This window comes from Neopelma chrysocephalum, unplaced genomic scaffold, assembly GCF_003984885.1.
Source record: "Neopelma chrysocephalum unplaced genomic scaffold, ASM398488v2 Primary Assembly neopelma1_76, whole genome shotgun sequence".
Classification (NCBI taxonomy): Eukaryota; Metazoa; Chordata; class Aves; order Passeriformes; family Pipridae; genus Neopelma; species Neopelma chrysocephalum.
Window position 1 is genome coordinate 9,724,616 of NW_020897737.1, and position 22,937 is coordinate 9,747,552.

Genomic DNA, 22,937 nt, shown 5'->3' on the forward strand with positions numbered 1-22,937 from the left:
GAAGAGAGGGAAAGAATGGAATGAATGAAAACACTTGGTTTAGGTATGAAAGGTCCTTAAACACTGTTTGTCCTCCCTAGGACAGACATTTTAAGTGTCATATTCTGTCTCTAAATAACTGTCTAACTGAAAGTGGATCTCCAGTGTTCCAGGAGGTACTTTCATTTTTTCCCTAATGCACAACCACAAGTTTTGTGGAACTGCATCATTACTTGTCATTACAATATCGCCTCCCAGCAATTAATACATCTATACTGCAACTAAGATATTTTTCCATATAAACTTAGAGCCTGTTTTGTTCTCTCTGACCACGGATTTCTTCTCTGTACTCATACCTTTCCTGAATCACATTTCTGTACTTCATAATTGCAGTAATATAAAATTTATAATCTACCTGTCTTTTCTCTTCTTCCTTTGATATATAAATTCATTTATTCTGTTCGATTTGCTTAAAATACTTGAACTCCTGACATATCTCAAAAACAAAGTTTTCAGGCCAACTTGTGTTCTTTTTAGTTTTTACTTCAATTATGAAAACTTTTTTTATGTTAGAAATGCTTGCTAAATTTCTTTTTTTTGTACTTTATATGCATTTAAATGTATAGATTCATTGCTCTTCTGGAGACCCTAAATAAACTACAGTGCTCACAGATTACCTTTCTGTAAAACACCTATCACGTTTGGGAGGGAATACCTTGTACTCATTTTTCAATATTACATGTACTACATTTTAGATCACAATATTATTGGCATAACACCTTCAACAGGTATTTACCTAAAAACTGTAAAATACTTCAATGGAAACACTTTCCTTAACACATGGTACAAACCTGGCAATTCTCTGCTGAAGGAGCATCTTTTTTATTTTTCCAGCTGAACTTTTTACCAAACACTTCTGAAAATATTGTTTAGTATTAGGCCTTGAAGTTGTACAAACTTTGATGTTCTGTCAACTTTTACTCAGTGAAAACATATCTGGAATGGTTACTTTGCTGCCCACTTGAACTCTTAAGAACATAACACTGAGGGCTTTTTACTCACTTAGATACCAAATAGATTTTATAGATGAGTCCCACCTTGTGTCTTTATCCATATAATGCATTTGAATGGGCCAGCTCAAAGCCAATTTACTGCAAGTATTCTCATTCTCAAGTAATTATAGCCTTATTTTACTCTGAATTTCTTCTCTTCCTAAGGCAACCTACAAGACAGAAGCTAGTTCTTACTCTCAAGAATATTCAGAAGTCACTTCCAGAGCTATAAAAATCTACCAAAGCTTTAGCTCCCTGAAAACAAATAAACCATAACATAAGCAGATTAAATTAACAACAAATGCTTTTGATATTTACTTAAGTTGTATCTCAGTGTTCCTGTTTCAAACCTGAAGAACAACTTGCATGGCTGAAAATAGGTCTAGTATTAGAAATTCATTTGCTAATGAAAAGAGTAGAAGGTCAGGAGTTTGGGGATTTCCTTCACTTTTTTTTGTTAGGGTTTTTCATAGAGTTTTATTTTACCAGATAGCAGATGCTGGGGAAACAAGACTGAAACAACAGAGGCAATGGAGATAAACTCAATACACTCATGCTGAAACACAGAGATGGTTCATTCTCTACTCACAGAACGAGGTTGTATCTCTCTATTTCTGTTTTCTGCACACGTTTAAGAAACAGGTAGAAAAAAAAGTAGGCACTATTTTTTTTCTCTCTACTTTCGTAAACTTCCATTGACATTTTTAATGCACTTGAAGTCTTTTTTTAGGGCCTGAGAACCGTACTTTGATGTCTTATGAGATAAACTCCACTTGACTTCAAGCCTGTATCTCTTATCTTCTCACTCTGGGGCTTCGATGACAAATAAAAATCCTTAGCCTGCTTTATGCAACCATCAGGTCATGATCTTGTCAGATCTCATAAAACAAACAAAACAAATTGTAGTCAATACTTCAAACAGAAATCTCCACTAAAAAGGAGCAAGTAAAAATCTTCTAAACATAAGAATGCATCTACTTCAATATTTAATCTTCACTATCTTCTCTTCTAGTCTCTCCCTTGGTCAGTGGGATTTTGACCTGACTAGTTAGGGTCAAGCATCTGTCAATGATGGTTAGGGCAAATCAGCATCTTCCACATCTTAGCTACTGCACATTCAAACAGGACCACTATAAAAAAGCTTACTTATTTTCAGTTTTTAGAACTTTCCCTGATTATTTTGTAATTTTTGTTTTAAATATGAAGTCACTGGAAGGGTAGAAAACTGTGTATTTCCTAATTCATGCAGTTACCCCAAACTAGGGGGAATGACAAAATCAAAAATGAGATATATTTCTGTATCCAATACCCAATAACAAGTCAATTTCTTTAACTAATGTTTATCTATTTCTTTAACTAATATTTATCTACAGTAATTACATTTGTGAATAGACAGTTCTGTATTTAAAACACAGGACTACTAATTAACAATTTACATGAAAATTGAACTTGAACCCTCAACAAACATTTCAGGTTAAAATTTCAAACTTCCCTTCCAAACCTCATTCCAACTTATATGAAATACCAAAATCATCAGCTTTTCTTCCAGAGAGTTGAACATCCTTTTGTAATCCAATCAGTTTGGTGTCTTGTCCTATTTCTCTTCAGGGATGCAAATAAACTGTTTCTCCTGTGCCTCATCATTTTATTGTGCAATTTTAAAAATGCTATAAAATCCTGCTTAACAAATCAGTGCTGTAAGCCATACACTTTTAATCTAGTACTTTGTATCACGTCCAGAAGAGTTATCAGTCGCAAAATCCCCTTCCCTCTACTCCCAAGATGCTTTTCTCTACTCACTTGGATGAGAATACATTATGATCATATCAGCCACAAGCTGAAATTTCTGATCTCTCTGTCCCCTTTCCTTGTCCTTTCCTTAAAATTACTTTTCATCCTGTGTCTGCTACACCAGCCATTAAATGTGCTGTCAAGCATCAGCAGTTATAAATAGAAAACATTCTTCTCTCCTGATTGGGACAGAGCTGCCTATCATTCAGCTGAATGACACATCACTGATGATGAAGGAAGATTTGGCTTGATCTCCTGAAAATTGTAGAATTCTAGGGTGTTTTTTTGGGAGGCTTGAGGGTGTGCAGGGTGTGTGGATATGGACACAATGGGGAAACTGGAATTGTAGTGCTAAATACTATTAATTTATTTGAAAGACTTTATCCTAATTTTACTGATTAGGATAGATCCTAATCAATAAATCCTAATTTTTCTGATTTCTCATATTGGCATCAGAATTATGATTATTTAAAGAAAAAAAGCTGAATTTAAGTTATATTTTCAAATTTATTGTCAGTTCTTTCTACAATATTTCTATCCAATATTTGTAGATTTAATATAGCAATACAAAATGAAAAAAGTAGATTCAATTCCAGTTATAAATAAATAGCTCTTAGATGTGTATTTAAGGACATGTTTTTAACAATAACAGGCAAAAAAATAACACAGCGTGATTTCTTGATTCTCAAAAAAAACTTTCCATGCTGGTAGTTATCCACATGCTCGTTGAGTGGGCACCCTAAATGCTGTTCTCATAGATATATTGCTTTATTTTACAGAATGTAAAATATAAATTAAAAAAGACATTTTGTCTAGTTCCCTACACTATATAAACATGTAATAGCTTTCAATATGTAAAGAGTTCAGTCATGCTAATGCAGGAAAAATCAAAATTTAGACTTCATTCTGCTTGCATGCAAACACAATGTCCATGAATAACCAACACCCTGTAGAGTCATCTCTGAAGGACAAGAGTTATTGTTCAGGAAAAAATGTCAGTTAATAAGTGTATGTCATATTTATTTAGTTAGTTAGTTTTTCCTTTTTGATTCAGAATAAATAATTTTATAAAATTATGTGATACAGACTAGTTATTAAGCAGATTATTTATGTTCCTTATTTTTCAAATTTGACTGGCCTTAGCCATCTAAGAACTACACTAAAAAGACCTGACATTTCTTTTGCAAACTTTTCCTGACGATTTAAGTCTCTCTACCACGCTAAATTCAAAGAGGTTTTTCCTCTAATTTCATTTTTTAAAGAATTTTAGTGGATTACTTCAGACTTATCATAAACCTCCAAGGTTATTCCAGATACAAAACTAGACACATGAACCCTTTACAATAAGGTTTTGGATACTTCTTTTAACATTGTCACTAGATAAATCTAATTGGTTCATATGTCCCAGGTAAAAATTGCAATTTTTTTCTGTATAGGTAGACTCCACTGAAAACAATTTATAAGTTAAATCCTGTTTTAACTGGTTCTAGATAGCTCTCTCCACTTTATCTGCACCTGATTTCTGTGGAAAGCTGTAAAACACTAACACATCAAGAAAATGTTGCAATCCTATTACATTAAAAGCTCAAAAGGATGCAAAAAGGCAGACATTTATATTCATTTTTACTCAATGAGGAATAGCTTGTCCTTGGAAAGGCAACGCTTCTACACTTTCTTTTTCCGAGGAAGTTATTAATCCAGAGTTGTTACCTTTAGATTGTTACCTTATAACCCTTCCTCACATAAGGGTTATACTTTTTCAATAAAGGTATTAAAATATGTACGGCTTTTAAAAATGCTTTTACATAACATAGCAGGGTAAACTTTGCTCTCAGCTGCCATTTTATGTACATGAACATATTTGAGTAACCCTAACATTTCAATGAGTATTTATTTAATGTATTCCATATAACGTGGCTTGAAAAAATATTCTAATATTCCTCAGTCTTTAATCTTGTTCTTAAAGGATATGATGTTACAATTCCCCTAGAGCACTTTTCATAAATTCAGTGTGCCTTACATTTTGTATCAAACCTAAGTCATGCAGAGGGACAGCACTTAAAGTGACATTGAAGGTTGCATTACTTGGTATACATATATTGGAACTGATGTATGAAAGTGGTGCCCTTCAAAATGCCGCAATTGAAAATGAAATGATAATGCTTTCATGTGTAAATATGTACCTAATATTGATTTAATTCAAAATTTTCAAGTTATTATAGTACCTACAGGCAGGACTGGGGAAGAAGTGTGCTCTACTAAATGGAAGTCTGCAAGACGAATTAAAGTTCCTTTTCTTCAGGACTTGTCCTAAAGTAGATAATGACTGTATCTCCACAGCCTTTTCCACTTGGGAAAATTTGGAAACAGAAATTGGAACAATTTTCTAAAATGCAAAATCAAAACCACATTTAGGCCCTTGGAATTAGCTGCTACAGTGTTCAGTAGCACACAAAGCTCTCAAAAAATGTCTGACCTTTCATAAGACAGAAATCCAGAACTTCTCTTTTTTTTCTTCTGCTTTCAAAGCTATCTTTTCAAATGAAGATCACCACCTTACGGTGGAAGCTCAGACACCACTTGCCCACGAAAGATATTCCCTTTCCCTAAACTTTCTTCAAAACTGTAAGGAGAAGAGAGAATTTTAACACCACAGACAGCTTATTTCGAGGAAATGGATGACTAATGCTGTTGCCATCTTCCATTTTTGAAGCTCACTCTTCCATACTATTAATATCACCACAGCATGATGTTCTAACACCATTTTTCAGTCAGACACCTTTACTCCATAGACACTTTCTCATCTCCATCTCCCAGGTAACAGCTTCAAAAAAATCATCCAGCAGATCTGCTATGTCCACGAGATTTGGAAGATAGAAAAGATCCCTTTACCTCAGAATATTCTTGATGTCCTTCATAAAATCTCAAGACCTTAATATGATCATGTCACATCCCTCCCTTATCCCTTGCACTCTGATGAATAAAATGTAAATATGGCAATTATGGTTATACCCCTTTTACAGGGGCTTTTTTTCACTCTCCATTTGGGTTGTGTTCTACACTTATCCAGGGAATGTTCCTTTCACAAATTGTAGCCTAGCCTGCTATCAGCTGTCTACTAGTGACACACAGATCTATCTGCTGGTACACATTGGGACATAACTCAGGGTCTCATTCACATGTTAAACTCTTTCTGATGAAATTATGGAATCGTGGCATGGGGAATAAACTCAGAGCACATTACAGTATGCCATGCAGATATCCAGCACTCATGACATCAGTAAATACAGATCTGAAACACTAAATTAAAAAAAAAAATCAACAATAACACAAGTAATATATTTGGCATTAGTATCTATCTCCCCTCACCTTTTTGAGCTTTGCAGGCAGCATGACATATCTGAATATAAAGTATGCAAAGCTTAAGGAAATTCCAAATGCTGAACGGAAATTCAGCACATTTTAGCAACACAAGAGTCAAAATCTCACCATTTTGGGTTTTTCTTGGCAGGGGCAAGGGAATGGGACAGGGTAGGGAAGGTAGGGAAGGGAATATTCTACTTTACTAATAGTTGGAGGAATAAATTCTGGAGGAATAAGTTCAAAGGACTGTCACAAACCTTACCAGTTTAGGTCCAACATAGCAATTAAATGTCTTTCTGTGCCTTCTTCAGTAAGAGCATAAAGCCACACACTGAAAAGAACCTCAGACTTTCAGGATTAGCCACTGAACACTCACTGAATAGGTGGGATGACAGGGACATTTTGGAGATGAAACAATCTACTACATAAGCAACCTGTCATCAATAGACCACGCAAAATAAACTTGGTTGGCTTCAAGTACGATGGTCTGTATGTTTGGGAGTGACCCGCATCTCACATATATTGTGTCACATGACTTTCTCAAAACTCTGCCTTTAAGGTACTATCTCATTTTTTAACTGCTGGCTCTATTATTCTTCATTTAGATGATTGCCATGTCTCAGCTGGTTAGCTCAAAATCAGACTGTCATCATAGGAATCTTTGTGGTAATCTATGGGAAGATGATACTTTTTCAGTTACTGCATTATGGTTTTAGAAGTCTGAATAGCAAGGAAGAAGAACTAGAACTTTTCACTCAAATGAATAAATTTGATATAATTGGAGATTATATAATGAAGTGATTGTCTAGAATACTAACACACTTTTAAAATACTGTTTAACTTCTAATGGGAAGATAAACTACATTTCCTTTAAGACTGTTATTTGATTATTATAATTACCTTAGTTCAAAGACCTGGCAAAGAAAGAAGCTGAGGTTAAGTGGAGGAGATACTTAGGATAATCCAGTCTAAGAGTAGAATAAAGACATAATTCCAAAGGGCAGAGAGGCAAAAACAACTCAAGAAATAAAAAAATAAAATAATAATTAAAAAAAAAAAAGCTGATTGTTACGCAATTATGAAAAGATTTATGAAAACACAATAAAACTAGTACGACCAGTATGAATTTGAAGTTCAGAAAACAACTATTGCTAAATAAATAATTTTCCTTCAGGAAGATTTTAAGGAAACACAATGCTTACAAGCTTCACACACCCCAAAGATTTGTACTGAAAGTAACCTCTCTGATGGAAAGAACAACAAATGGTGGACTTCAGAACACACAAAAAGTATCAGTGAAATTTTACAATGGTAAGGGTAGGGAAGAACTAGGACAGAATCCCTAGGTCATGCCATCTTTATTAGTAAATAACTTAGAAGAATATCCTAGAGGAATGGTTGTAAAAATCCTCTAGGAAATAAGTTATATCTACCAAGTTATACCTGACACACTCTCACGTTCCACAAAATGCGTCAAAACCCCCTCATTCACAGCCTTAATCTGTAGCTCACACGAAATTGAATTCTTGGCACTCTGTTAACAAACACAGAGCTAGGACTGTGCTAAACCAACAAAAACGAACAAGTTATGCACTAACCTTCCCTGCTTCCTCTTACTTCACATAACTTTTAGAATTACTTAAATTCTTAAAAGGTTTTTCCTAAAGAACTACTATTTTTTCTCCATTTGCCGTATCTGCCTTTATTTCTATTGCACATTTTAAGAGGGTATAAACTGCGACTTATGCTAGGAAATCACTTGCCAGGTGAACAGCTTGGGTAGCTGTGTGACACAGACGTTTTAACACATCTGAAAAAGCAAGAGCCAGCTCAGAAGTTGTGTATGAGCAGTCATGGTTGATATACCCTTGGCACAGTACAATAAGTTATACCCAGATGACTTCCAGTCATGAAATTCCTTAAAATGGCACTGAAGTGTTTTCCTCTTCCATGTCAGAATGAAAAGAAAACAAATAAAATCGATCATAAATTTACACATTTGGTAGTTATATTGCTCCAAAGAGAGAAAACCTAATTGGTAATAGTTTGGGTTTTTTTTCTTTTTTTCTTTTTTTTAATGGGTGATGTCATATTACATAATTTACCTTCATAAATTTAACTTTTTGGCTACTAAGAACTCTTTACATAGAACATTTAACATCAAAGGACTGTAGTCAGAAAAATTAAAATATGAAATTAGTATGATTTTAGAATTGTTAAAGGACTTTTATTGAAAAAGCATACCATAATGTGTAATTAATTTCTGTTTTCAACTCTTGTTTCAGTGAAACACAAATTATTGAATAAAATATAAATGTCCATTAGCAAAACATAGATTACATAAGAGTACATGAGTTAAACATAATGCCCTGTGAAAAGCTAGAAGTCAAAAAAACCCAAAAGACAGCAGTAAAGCAGCCTATATTCTTCACTTTTAGAAGTCTGTTCACAAATATGCCACTTATTTATTAGGACAAATATTTATTGCAAAGGCTTAGCAAACTTCTCATTTTTAAGTCTTAGCAGCTACGGCCTGTTAAAGATCCTTAAAAGCCCTCCAGGTGTTATGCTCTCTAGATGTAATATGCTGTGGTGAAATATATTTCATCTTCTTTATTATGAAATTCCAACTCATATTTTATTATTGTCAACATAACATATTAAAAATAAGCTTACTGAAGACAAAGGTATCCCAATTTTCACTGGTGGTGTGTCACAAAAGCAAATAACTACCCTTATGAGTTCCTGGACATGCAAGGAGCAGAAGACTTTCCTTTGAGAGGCAAATACCATTGAAACAATTGAATTGTAAAAATTACCTTGGAATTTAGAAGCTATGGTAAAATCCATTGCATTATTTCCCTAAAAGTTTGATATCAGCCAGCTTGGAATTCAGCAGCTTCAAAAAAGACCCAAAAAAAGGTGAGCACAACACATCTTCATTTTTAATATAGAACTTAATTAATATTCAAATAATTTACCACTTTTAGCTACCAGGAAAATAATTTGACAACATTTCATGGAATATACATAAATTTCTAACTGAACCTTCAAATCTGAGATAAATTTCATTTTATTGTATGAACCTACATGAGACTTCAGTGAGAAGACAGCTCACTTCCAGATAGAGTTGACTGGTAAATTCTCTACCATACTCAGGCAGGCTCAGCATATGCAGTTTCCACATAAAAACATGCTAAATACTAAGGCTAAGAATGCCTATTTCCTAAGTGAAGATAAACCAGAATTACAAAAAACATACTCATGCACCATACTGAGCGATTCCTGACTGCCATTCATTAGAAAAAAATTTATTCTGCTTTTACTGAACAAAAATATTTTTCAAAAATGCAGCTAGTATTTTAAAAATACAAAATTAACCAAAAGCATTTTATCAACCCTAATACAGTCTTACTGCAGTGTTTCACAGAAACACAGTTAGGCAAATGCAAAGGCACTAAATCTGACAAGTGTGGTTTTGTGTTTTTTTTTTCAGAATAACCTTTTTACTTTAAAAGGAACTTTTTAATCAAGTTCATCGGAATTTGGATAACTTTCCATCCTAAGCTCTACCATAGAGTAGGCATTTTGTCTTATTCTCTTCAGGTAAGGCAAAATGGCAACACACAGCAACACCACACAAACAGAAAAGGCAACGTTATTCTGGGATAAAAAATATGTCTTCCCTGGAGAAGATATTAATAAGGATTTCTCCTGAACAACCAGGTCATTTTAGGAAAACTATGTTTATTTCTCTATACATCCATAAAATAGAAAATGACTTATATGAAATAGAATCCTGAGCACGATGATGAAGTGAGCAGATTTTCATTAGGTTTCGGAAAACCTATTGTAGAGTTGTGTGAGCAATTTATGTTTCCAATAAAAAAAGAAATTATGAAGTAAAATTCCATTAATCTTCAAGTAGAGGAGCTTTATGTTCATGTAATTCCATGCTAAATAAAACCAACCCTTCATTAATTTCATGGATATTGTCTGCCATGTTTACAGATGCTGAACTTAATCAGGTTGTTTTTACTAACTTCTCAATATATTGGTGGGTAAATAGGGTGTAGATAACCAAGAAATCCAGAGAATTTAGTGAAAGCAATCCCCTAATTCTTCATAACATTCAACAATAATTAGTATATATATCACACTATGAAAGAAGAAGCACTCTTCCTAAATAGCACAAGTTTACTTTACTATCTTACCAGAAATGCTAATCATATTTTTATACTTTATTCTAATCTAAAAAAACTTCTTGCACACATACTCTTGCTCTCTGATGACAACATATAAAATACCATCTCTCTTTTGCCACAGTGGGAAACAGTAGTTCCCTAATACCTATAATTTCATAATTATGCCAAAAGCAATTAGGACTCCACAGTACCCACAGAAAAAGAAAAGGAAATATTTTGACAGAGACAGTAGAGACCACAACAAATAAAGCACTGCAATGAACAAGAACTATCTGTTGCCTACTCAGTAAAAATTTTTTGTTAGTTCGACAAATGTACCTCATAACTGAATGTATGAGAATGTAGGAGTGTTCAGTGTCTGGGATAAATTAAAAGCCAGAATTCTGTATGGGCAATTTATTTTGCAGCTGCTACAGAAGTAGAAGTCCTCAGCAAACTCCAGCAGGAGGCTACCAAGTGGACAACAGGATCTGAGATAGCTGAGAGTTTCATCCATGAAGAAACAATGAGGCAAACTGAGAGTTTTACTAACAAAAAAATGACTTACACAATCACAAATAGTCTTCAGGAACAACCTAGTTACAGTTTCAAAGTCAGACAATGACAGTAGCACACAATGTAAACTTGTCCAGTTATGACAGTATAACAGTACTTGTAATATAATACTAATACTAATAACGACACCACTTGGATGGGGGAGGGGGAGCCCAATGGTAAAATAAAAAAGTAAATTAGATTGGAAGGAGAAATATGCTTTATTTTCTCCCATTGGGAATTATGATCCCTGTCATCCTAAAAACAGAATTTGTACTCAACCTAACATTTTAATTGATATTTCTGAATTGCATATTTTTCAGAAAATTGCAGTAAATAAATAAATACACAAAAACTTTGCTCTGGATTTTGTGAATCTATTTATAAAGTAGCTTAACTGTTGGATTGCCCTACCAGGCTCTGAGAATGTATTTTCAATTCTTTCCTCTGCTTGAATAACTGAACATACACCTCGAAGGAAACTGTTCTCACCCTTAGATAATATCATTGATGTTGCAGTAATTGGAATGTGTCATAATATTTAGATCCATTAATAGACTCAAGTAATTATTCAGATAGAAAAAAACACAACATAATGTAAAAGACTTCTTAGAAAAAATCACATATTTGATTTGAACTCCTGAATTGTCCTATGTATTAGGCTGTAAAGTTTGACTTTTTCCTGTTTTCTGGCTCAGGGAATACTTTCAGAGGTCAGAGCAATTGAAGCAGCATGACAAAGGAGACTGACAGAGACCTTCCCTCTATCCTCTCCTCACATCATTATCTTCAGCCCCAAACATGCTTATACAACTGTGAGTAGCTAGTAAATATTAGTGCTCTTTTTCATTACCATTATGTGCTCTCTGTGTGTTTATAATTCATTACTTGCCAAAGGGTAAAAGAATAATTGTTTGTAAGCATGATAGGATAGGAAAGGCAAAATGATGACCTAGATAAAGGGCATGTCAAACACTCAAACCTAGTAACAAGGGCACAGGCTGTAAAGAAACTACTACTCTGTTGCTTATTTCCTATTTGCTTTCAAAAATGTTATGTTTTTATATGTCTCTGAATGTGTTCTGTCACACACTACTAGGAAGGGTTTATACCTAAACCTGTCATGTGAGCCCTATAATGAGCCCCTCTCATTATTTCTGCTAGGGATTTTGTTTTTCAGAATATTTTTTGTTAAAAATGGGCTACTAATTGGCAAAATGCCATACATACATATTTGAGGTCTGCCAGACACGACAGAATGATGTGTTTCTCAGTGATGTAGTTTATAGCGTATACAGACTTTCAGAACAAGCACAGTGCACATCACAGACACCTTAATAAGGTAATAAAATTTAATCTGCTTATATGCAAATGCAATCCAACATGCCATGATATATAAAAATATACAGATGTACAGGTTTACAAGAGGAGTGACTAATTTGTGGTTAGTGCAGATGCAACATTACTTGCCCTCTCAGCACAGCAATATTAAAACACCTGCTGCATGAAGGATGATGCAGCCTAAAGTTCACCAGCAGCCTTACACTGTGAGCAGTTACAAATTCCTTTTGTTGTTAATTTTAAATGGGCTACCACGCTTTGTTTGCACAAACTTTTAATTGCACACATACCATGCTCCACAAAATTCCGCAGGTCCTTGAAGCATCGCTACATCTGAATGGTTTCAAAACAACGTGTTAGTTTATTAGGAGAATCAAGCTGTTCTGAGTCTCAAAAGGGCACAAGGAAAATGCATGACATCTAGCAGACTGTAGTACTGCAGAAGGGCACCTACTGAGAAAGCCAGCAATAATTGAACCATCTTTTTGACAAAGGAAAAAAGCATGAAACAGTCTAATCCTTAACGTTCTACATATGCTAAACCATCCCCAAAAGCCTGTATGTACTAACATAAGTATAGCTGCAAATGCCAAAATGCCATTAAAAAAAAAAAAAAAAGGAAAAAAGCAAGCTGTGGTTGGTATTTTAAATTTGCAAATATGCATGCAGTTTACATGGGGATTATTTTCTTTGGGTAATTCTTCTAAAACTTCATTTTTCCCCTGAAGAGGGAGACTCAAAACAAACTAATCTGAAGGTAGAGAACACCATGCTTGAACACACAGTGCGTAGATTTGGCTGAAAAATAGCTTAACTACACGATCAACATTTATGGGGTAGATAATTCAAAATTATTTTTAAGAATAGCCCTGTTAGAAAAATAGTAATTCCAGAAGTAAATATTCATGTGATTTATATCAGTTATATCTTGACTATATTAAAGGTATCATAAAGGAATCATAATACTTCATTAACACTGAATAAATTCTATCATTTACCATTGTATATTCAGTTCTTGCTATCTTTGAAAAATATTATAATGAATAATTATTTTAAAGTCTTATTTTAAATTTTGAGTACCCTGAATACTGTTTTCCTCTTAATCACCTTTAACAGTTGCTAGAACAAAGACATTATTTCATTATCTTCCTTATGTGAGTACCCCAGTGTGCTACCACTCAGGGATTGATTTAAAGCCTGGAAGTCCAGGAGGACACGAGCAAGTATCATTACCTTTCAAAGGCATCAGTTCCTCAAAGAATCCACTCAAAAGGATATTTTAAACACAGTGGGAAAGACTCTAAATTGTCAGAGACGTATCATAAGAACTACAATGACAACTTAGGCTAGAAAATGTCACCTGTCATTGAAGGCCTGGTTGAAGGATAAATTAGTTTTAAAAAGATAATTAAAGTAGGCTTTTTCAAAAGGAATGTCTGGCCTAAACACTTTGACTGCACGTTTTCATCATGGCCTATTCAGAAGTAATGTATCTTTTTGATGTTATGCCTCTCAAGTACACAGAAATTCAAAAACTTGGCAATGGTATAAAGATCTAAATGCGTTCCATGAGACAAACACAATGGAAACTATAATCTTTTGATAAAGGGAATGCCTAGGGCAGCCACAATAAAACAACAGCACATGCAAAATTCCCATGTTATACAAACAAACATCCTGCATCTGTAGTGCTCTGTGAGACATCACCGCTGGCAGGAACATTAAAAAGCTGTTGCTTAAATGCCAGCTCTGTGCTGAGACTTGCTGCTGGAAAGACAGAGAGGGTGAGGGATGCTGGGAGAGGGGGATTTTCAGTCTCAGTGCAAGCCTTAGCCATTGCAGCAACCACATCAACTCCACACTCTCGACTCTTCCTTACAGGGGATCGGATCCCTGAGGATACCTGGGCTGGTCTAGCAGAAGCTGAGCCAAACATCCTCCCTGTTGTCCACAAGCTACACAGTAAAGAGCACAACACAGGGACAATTATCCAAGGGCAGTTCACTTCAAGAAGTTATCATGAACTCCATAGTAGAGTAGAAAAATTTCCTCTAATTTGAGAGAAAATTTCAACAAGTGCAGGAGGCTTCACAGTATTTAGTGAGACTGTCAAAAAAACCCTATTAATGGCTAATATTTATTTATGATTTTAGCATTTTATTATATAGGAATATCTAAAGAAAAATCTTACATGAAAAATAAGCTGCATCTTACTTTCAGTCTTACCAAACATTTAGCCTTGTTTTACTTTTGGAACCTATGGGAAAAAAATCCTAGGACTTCTTCTCTTCAAAGACAGAAATACATTTTGGAAAGAACTAAAATTCCATGTCAATTTAGAAAGGGGCAAGCCCCTGTCACTACATCTGCTCTGCAGACATTTTTCTGTTTGGGTTTTGGTTTGTTTTCTTTTTTTCCCCTCTTGTACAAGGCAGCATAAAAAGGATTCATCATGAGGAATCACTGAGAATTTCATTGCAAGGACTAAATGTGATTTTCCTTAAATACATCTGAGGGAGAAAAAAAATCATGAACAAATTTCAGAATCATTAGGTTTTTGGAAGACCATAATGAGTGACTGATAGAAATTATAAAAAGAACATATGAAAGCTATTCTAGGAATCATTATATTCTGCTACAGTCATACCTACAATTTGAAGCAGAAAAAAAAAGGTAAAAAGGTAAATAAACACATATATAAGTACATAATGCATATGTGTGTGTACCTAAAGATTATATTGAATATTAAGGTGTGTATAGCAAGGTAGTAATTTCTAGTATGTTTAAAAGGAATTATTTCCATTGACTGACAGCAGGACAAAAAACGTTTGGTGTACTTGTGTTTATCAGTAGAGACTTTTTCCTACCCTTATTCAGTTATGGACAACCTCATACTTGTTTTGGTCTATGATGATTCAAGTTTTCATATTCATTTTTTGTACATCCCAAGTCCACTATTTTCTGTTACAGTCACAGAAGCCCTTGGGATTCTCAGCCCTGGGATGCACTTCTTCAGTGTGTGATGCCTCTGGTCAAAAGCACGGGGTTTGCATTCTACCAGTGGTGTGCCCCTTGCAATTTATAATTCCTAAATCTTGGAAATCTCCATCAATCATTCTACTATGAAAAGTCATACAATAATTAATTTTATGTAAAAGTACCGTGAAAAATAGAGGTGTAAAAGAAAACTGTGTAGGATAAAGACTGTTAGTTCTTCTTTGAAGTAAGTTCAGAAGACGACTATCACATATGTTATGTATCAGATCCTGTTATATTCCATCTCTTTTTAGCTATTTTCAACAGGTGCCTCTCCCAGTTGCAGACATTATAAAGGTCTAGTACAAATGAAATGTTGTGATGACAGATAATGTTTTTTACAATGACTGGAAGCACTTGGTTGATTTAAAGGTGAGATCAAAGCTTGCTCTTCCTAGGATGTGAACACAAAGGGTATATCTTCTGTACTGAAGGACTAATTCTATTATTACGTGACACTGTATTAGGGAAGAGTCATTTCACATTTAAGTCCACTTAGGAAAGCAACCCTAAACATTGCTAGCAGTCATGTAACTTGAGTTAGTTCAGTATACTAGAAACATGTAGGTTACAATAAGGCAAAGATATAACTCTATAGTAGCACAAAAATACCAAAAGATGGCAACTGAAAGATAAGATGCAGTAATTTGACCCAACCATATATGAATAAGCTGTGCAGATTGCTCCAGTTACCAGTGAAATTCTCTGTGCAGGAGTAATTATATCCATGTAAATTAGTACACAGCAAAAAAGGAACTGATTTGGAGCTGATAACCTCGTCCCTCTCAACAAGTTTCATTGCATAAACTAATGTTTCATTGCATAAATTTATTGTATTTTAATGTATTGAACATGTTCAAAAAACATTTTGAATGTATAAATAGACCAGTCAGTCTCACATTGTTATTGGGGAGCCAAACTAAGCAAAAGGCTTATCAGTAACAGTAAACATGGAATTCACATCGGATTTTCTACCTAGGAACAATGCCCTGAATTCATACTGGTGACAGGGACAGTACTGAGACATTCACTCTCTTAAGGAATTTTCTTACTTAACCTTCTATTTTCAGCTTTCTCCAGTTTTGGACTGATGATTCCTAAATTTGCAAAAACCTCGTAAGAAAAAATATTTAATTTAGACAATAGAAGGATAACTAAATTCATGAATATTTGCAAGATTTCAGTAGAGATTCAAAGATTTCCAGTATTTCCAAGTACTTGGCATCACTCCTTATATTTGTTTTATGATTAATTTCTCTTAATACGTTGAAATCTATAATTCTCATCTCTACTGTATTGTCTGCATATACCATCTTAATCAAATATTTCTTAAAATCCTTCTTCTGTAAACTTACAATGATGTGCTGTATGAGTTTTAATGCCAACCAATTTCTATGTTGCTGTATATGAAAATTCAAATAAAAAAGCTCATTTTAGGAGGCTAATGCAGGAAAATATTCTTGGACCTTGAAAACAGTGAATGCTAAATACTGATTATTTCATTTCTTTCTAACTGACTTCTCATGGACTTCCTCCTGTTTCTAGCTTTTCTTACACTAGAATTTTAAAAAACAGTACTGATCAACACTTCTAATGTTCCCATTAAATATACTAAACTGAATCTGTACTGTCCTCACAAAACTCTTTAAATATAGTTTACTTTTATTTTTCCTTTGGCTTTCAGAATCCTCTATTTAATATTTCTAGACTTCTTCTCAATCCCTGTTCCTATATTTGTCAAACACTGACTTGCCTTTTGCTTTTTTAATTATAATTTATAATTATCTGCTGCAACAGTCTTATCTATATCATAAGCATTATGGGAAAACCTTAGACCTTTGGTCATCTTATTTTCTTTTTTATTTTCTGTCATCTTATTAAAACAACATTTAGCCATGTGCTGCTACATTACTGTCTTTCACTTCTATCCTAAACTCACGTTGTATTATCAACTATTTGCACAAAAATATTTGAAAGATCTGGTTTATAGATTATGTAGTACAAGAGCTACATAATCACAGAAGTAACTTTATTATCTTTTGTTAGTTTTAACTACAGATGTTAAAAAGAAGCAAACTGCAGACCACAAAGAAACTACACCCATAGCGTATGGAACTGTATAAAAAAGAAATGTTTCAAAATTCATATGAAATATTCAGCAAAGAGGAATGTGGTAACAAATCTGGTAGATCAGAGAGACAATGTATATTCATTCACAGGGGTCTGGCTTGTGAGGAAGAAAAGGGTGTGGTTTTTTAATAATCCCCAACATTAAGCTACTGGTATGGTCAGGGAAAGTCACTTCACTTCCCTGGGCTTCTGTCTTCTTCCTGCCTTTGCCCTGTCTATACAGATTGTAAATTCTTGGGATTATTTCATATCACAGATGGGATAATAATCTTGGAGTATCTAGAATTATTATTTACAGATATTAATAGACTATAGAAGAACAGACTTTCTGATATTCACACTGAATTAACTCAAATTATTTATTTATTGATAAAATTAGCTTCTAATTCCCTTTAGAGCTAGATAAATTCTAGTTTTAATCTATCTAGAAAATACAGTTATAAAGAAGACAAAGAGATCTCCAACTGCAAGCTTTTATCGATTTCCTAAAATCTAAATATTGGAGAAAACAACTCCTTTTCAGTTTAAAACTTTCCTTGATAGCTTTGCTTTCAAGAAATATGCTTTAGTCATTTAACACAATACTTGATAATTTAAATACATACCAAATTAGATATTAAAAGCACAAAAAGCACAGTTCTATAGGCAAAGTTTCACTTGTAAATATAAATAAGAAAGTGGAAAGAAAATAAGAAAGCAAACAAAAAACCTACCTTTGCCAACTTGGTGTGCACATTTGCAGTCACAAAAGTATTTCTCTGGAACATTTAAATTAAATCTCAGAAGTAATGCAGAAACTGTTTAGAATGAACTAGTTGGTGATAATATGAAACCAACCAGGTATATTTTCTCTTCTTGATTTTACTGGAACTGGCCAAAGGATCATCTATGACTGACAGTTAAAAGGAAGTTTTTTCCACGGTGGGATGAAGTGGAGCAATATGAATTTCAGAAATGCTCTGCTTTGACATCAGCACTATTTATACTATTGGATAGCTATAAAGAAAGCATTAAAAAAATTCTTCTCCTCTCCAACAACAAGCAACAGTCAGTGACATTGTCAAAAAAAAATAAAAAGAGGAAAAGAAAAACCAAGCTTAGCTTAACATTTAAAAAAAATGCTCCAAAAAACATAAGAGCAGAATTTCATATATTTCTGGAATAAACATTTGACTTAACACTGTTTGTAGGCATGTGGCCTAGCATACTAAATTAAATTTTAATTTAAAACATATTATGATATAATTTTATAAAAATTGACAATGAATTTATCCATAATAATAAACATACCAACGTTTGCTGCATCAAGAGTTTGTGGTGTCTCTATTGGCAATTTCTGAAGGGTCTGTTTACCATCTGTCTTCTTTGGTGAGCTGTTGCATTGAGACTGCTCTTGGTCTTCATCTTGAGCAACAAATGAAATTACTCCTAAAACAAATAGATACCAGGTGTTATATTATTCAGGCATTAGCTTTAAAAAAAAAGACTGCTAGACATGTACAAGCATTTCCTCAGTTCAAAACTAATAAAAAAATGAAGTAAAACTTCCACTCCAGGTGTCAGCCATCCAATTATAATTTATGGTATTTAAAAATACATCTTGAGTGAGTACATGGAAATTAACCATTTTTTCTCCCAAAAGTGCTTTTCTACTTACTTGAACAGATCCATAATGAGCACCTGGAAAAAATCAGTAATAAGAAATAAAAGCACACCCACTTCATAAATATTATAAAATATAGTGGTCAATAACATTACCTTTTTTCCAGCTCAATTTTCTATGCATAGTCTTGATTCTTTCTGGGGTTTTTTTGTTTGGTTTGTTTTTTTTTTTAATCAGAGTGTCTCATTCTAATGCTGTAAGACAATGAATGGAATAGCTAGAATATTCCCATGGATCTGGTTTTGTATTGTATGTTCAGTTGTAATCAAGTATTTCAGAAAGACAAAATACAGAGAGACTGTAAAACCAGGATTTTCAAGTTGCCACTTGTTTAAAGCGTCTTATTAAGGGCTTGGGAATGGAACTTTTAAAATTTGAAATGGAGAATTAATATGAGAGTCACAGAACAATTGGATTTGAAAGCACCTACACCTCATGGTGGTTTTTGTTTCTCCAGCTTTGAGAGGGATGGATGTGTGGCAACATATCACATAGCAAAGAGGATGTGCTGTGCTCCCTGAGAAGCTGAATTTAGCACCTTTCTAGCTAATGGAACAGCTAAAGCTGAACAGCAAGGCTCAGATGGGACCTGGGAAAGGGAGCAGCAGTGAGGGGGGAGATGGCACCACACAGGTCACAACACTTGGCTCAGGAAGCTGCTGTGACTTTGGCAGCCAGGACCTGATGAAGCCTTCTGAACATACACCTGTACACACCAGTCTCATTTACAGTTCTTGAGGATTAACTTTTCCCCCCCCCCAGACTTCTGCAAAAAGCTGCATGAAACTAGATGATCTTTAAGGTCCCTTCCAATCTAAACCATTCCATGACTCTTCATTTTAGGAGGATTCAACCTTAATCAAATGGCCTCATGATTACTTTTGATAGTAACACTGTGCCAGAATGATGTTACTCTTAAAAGAAAAAAAAGGCAAATAGAACATAACTGAAGTCAAATGTTACCAGGAAGGCTTGAAAAACACAAAATTTATTCATGATACTCTCACTGGTAGCTACATCAGGTGGCAATTTCAAAAGGACAAACACTGACAAATTATTTCTGCTAAGAAGGATTAAATTACATAATTACAGAGGAGAATCTCTTTTTCTTTGAGAGACAGTAACTGGGTAGCACAGATATATACACCAAAGTTGAGAACAAAACCAAAAAAAATGGAAATAGGTTTGTATTTAAATCCAGAGGAACTATATAAGTTTAAATTTAAAAACATTAGAATTTCAGATTTTCTTCTGTTAAGAAAACTCTATAAAAATACAAATAAATGAAACTAAGAATAAAATAAAAAACAATTAAAATCAAAAAAAAGCATTTTAAAAGAAAAAGTTATACAAATTGCTAAAATTACTCCTAGCATATAAGCCAGAAATTGGGTCCAAATAGGAGAAGAATGATTGCAATTTGAGGAAACTATTCAATTATTTTTTTTTTAACCTTGAAAGATAAGGTAGATGTGTAACAAGAATTTAAAAAAAATAAAACTATATGGAAAGCTCAGGGGAATGAAATCTGAAGAAAATACTCAAGATATATAAATATTGATGTAAGAGGACATATTTAATGGTACTAATAGCTAATGGATCTTAGGATAAATACTGACTAATTAATCTGACTTTATGTCTCAATATATAATCCTAGTATTATTTTGGTCAATTGAAGCACAATATTAGAAGAGAGAAGCAAAGTGCAAGAGAGAATTCATTAATTTTAAATATCATCCTTACCATCAATATGCTTGAAAGATATGAACAATTCTAAGAAGCTGAGTAAAAAAAATGCAAAATTATAGCTTTAAAGTTGATAAAAAAGACGACTAAATGCTGAAAATCAATACATTCATAAATTCTAAAGACCTCTTACAGTAAATAATACTTTGTTGGAGTTCATTTTAAAATTTTTGAAATTTTTCCTTATAGTTCTTCCTTGCTGTGACAATGAGGGATTTTCTTTACCAATTGTCTGCATTTCAGAATCATGTACTGTGCATATGTGTGTGTGGGAGAAAGAGGGGCAGAACGTGAGTGATCAGAGTTTTAAGTAAGGAAATGGTAAAACAAACAGTGGGGTTTTTTCCCTGCCCTGCTCTCAAAAGCATCAAAGTAATGGGCTGAGCCACTCTGAATAATTACTTTTTATTTGCAGCAAGTATTGGAATGCTTGAAAAGTTTCAAAAGCATAAATTGCTAATGCTCAAGAATATTCCAAGAGCGCGTAGAAGAACTATGGTAACTAAAAACTACTTGAATTGCTAAACTGCTGTGCTGATAATCCAGCAGTGGCACGATCAAAAAATCAGTGAAGAATTGCAGTATAATCGCTGACACTCAATTTTCCTTCTTTATGGAAAACAGATCTCAAACAAACAGAATTAATAGCAATGAGGTTATAATCTTGATCGATAAAGGTGACTGAATCGATGTAGTGAATTCAGATCTCTGCAAGGCTCTCAATTAAATCTGTCAAAGTATTTCAATAAGAAATAATGAGTTTTACGACAGATGGCACACAGTTTATAACTCAGTTTATCTACTTAATCTTAAAATATTCATAAATCGTCTTTCATAATTTTTCATGGGCACCAAAGTATCTACCACTGGCTCAAAGCTATTTGAATTTTTTATTAGGGAAAAAAAAGAAAATCATTGTTGGCAAGAACTGCAAATAACAAAAGAAAAGAGTATATTAATTTCCAGTCAAATACAAAATGCAGAATCCTTATCAGTGAGGACAGTACATAGAATTGCTTGAGTCTCTAAATTAATGCAGAATATTTTCCTGGGAAGTATTCCTAAGCAGAATACTCTCCTGGTTTGAGAGTTAATAGTGCAACCCAGTGAGCACTAGTGGAGATCAAGATAGCAGATGATACATAAATATATTAATTTATTCAAATTATGGGCTACAAAAATATTCCTGTCAAAAGATGTTTTGCAGGACAGGATAAAAGAGTTTTATACAATGAAGAATAAAAAGTACTTAGTGCTCTATAAAGTAATAAACAATACACTGGAAATGTGCAGAAAATGCATCAAAAATGAAAGATTTAAAATAACAAATAAAAAGAGCAAATTTACATTTTTTTCTTAAGGTTCTGCTGAGCTTGGCTTCTGTGTTATAAAAGGGCTTTGACACAGGAAGTTCTGGTCTTTCCACTCTGAACCCCCCTGTCATCCTACAGAACCACCGTTGCTTAAAGTGACTTCATCAAAGGCAGTGGTATCTCATGTTTCCTTATTGGCACTACAAAACAACCAATAAATGATCATTTGTTCACGCACAGCTGTCTTCAGATGTTTGGGGTTTCTTCTTGTATCTGGTTGCTCAGTTCTGACTCCCATGTCACACATTACACAATAATGTAACTTGCCAAAATGTCATGGCTGACATCCAGAGTCAAACATAACTTCTTGTACATCCCAGAGATACGATTCCCACTGATTCAACTGGCCACAGAATTATGCCATCATCAACTATTTTAGAAAACAACATTCCTCAGCTGTCCTTTAGCATATATATAAGACACTAAACTTGCACATAAAGGATACTAAACTTGCCAAAGCAATAATACAAGTATTCCCAGAATTATACTGAAAATGAATAATTAAAATTTACATAGATTGAGGAGTTTTCTTTTTGCTGATACATGATTCCATTAAAAGCTTTCTTGGTCAAAACGTCATTGCAAATTTCCTAGCTTTACTATCCAGTGTTTAAACATTTCATATAATTACAGTCCATGTATTAATATCAAAGATTTGGTTTACATTGCTTCAGATAAGATGCATCCTTTTAAAAGGAGGTAGGCTGATTTATTTCCTAATAAA

The 22,937-nt window shown here is 33.8% G+C and overlaps 1 protein-coding gene across 3 annotated transcripts in view; it reads right to left on the minus strand.

The window, feature by feature from the left end:
- CFAP47 (cilia and flagella associated protein 47) overlaps positions 1–22,937 on the minus strand; it is a 275,466-nt gene that overhangs the window by 110,620 nt on the left and 141,909 nt on the right. For all 3 annotated transcript variants that reach the window (XM_027689060.1, XM_027689061.1, XM_027689062.1), the window contains exon 50: positions 18,722–18,859. In XM_027689060.1, the coding sequence (XP_027544861.1) occupies positions 18,722–18,859 (138 nt within the window). The remainder of the gene's footprint in view (positions 1–18,721; positions 18,860–22,937) is intronic.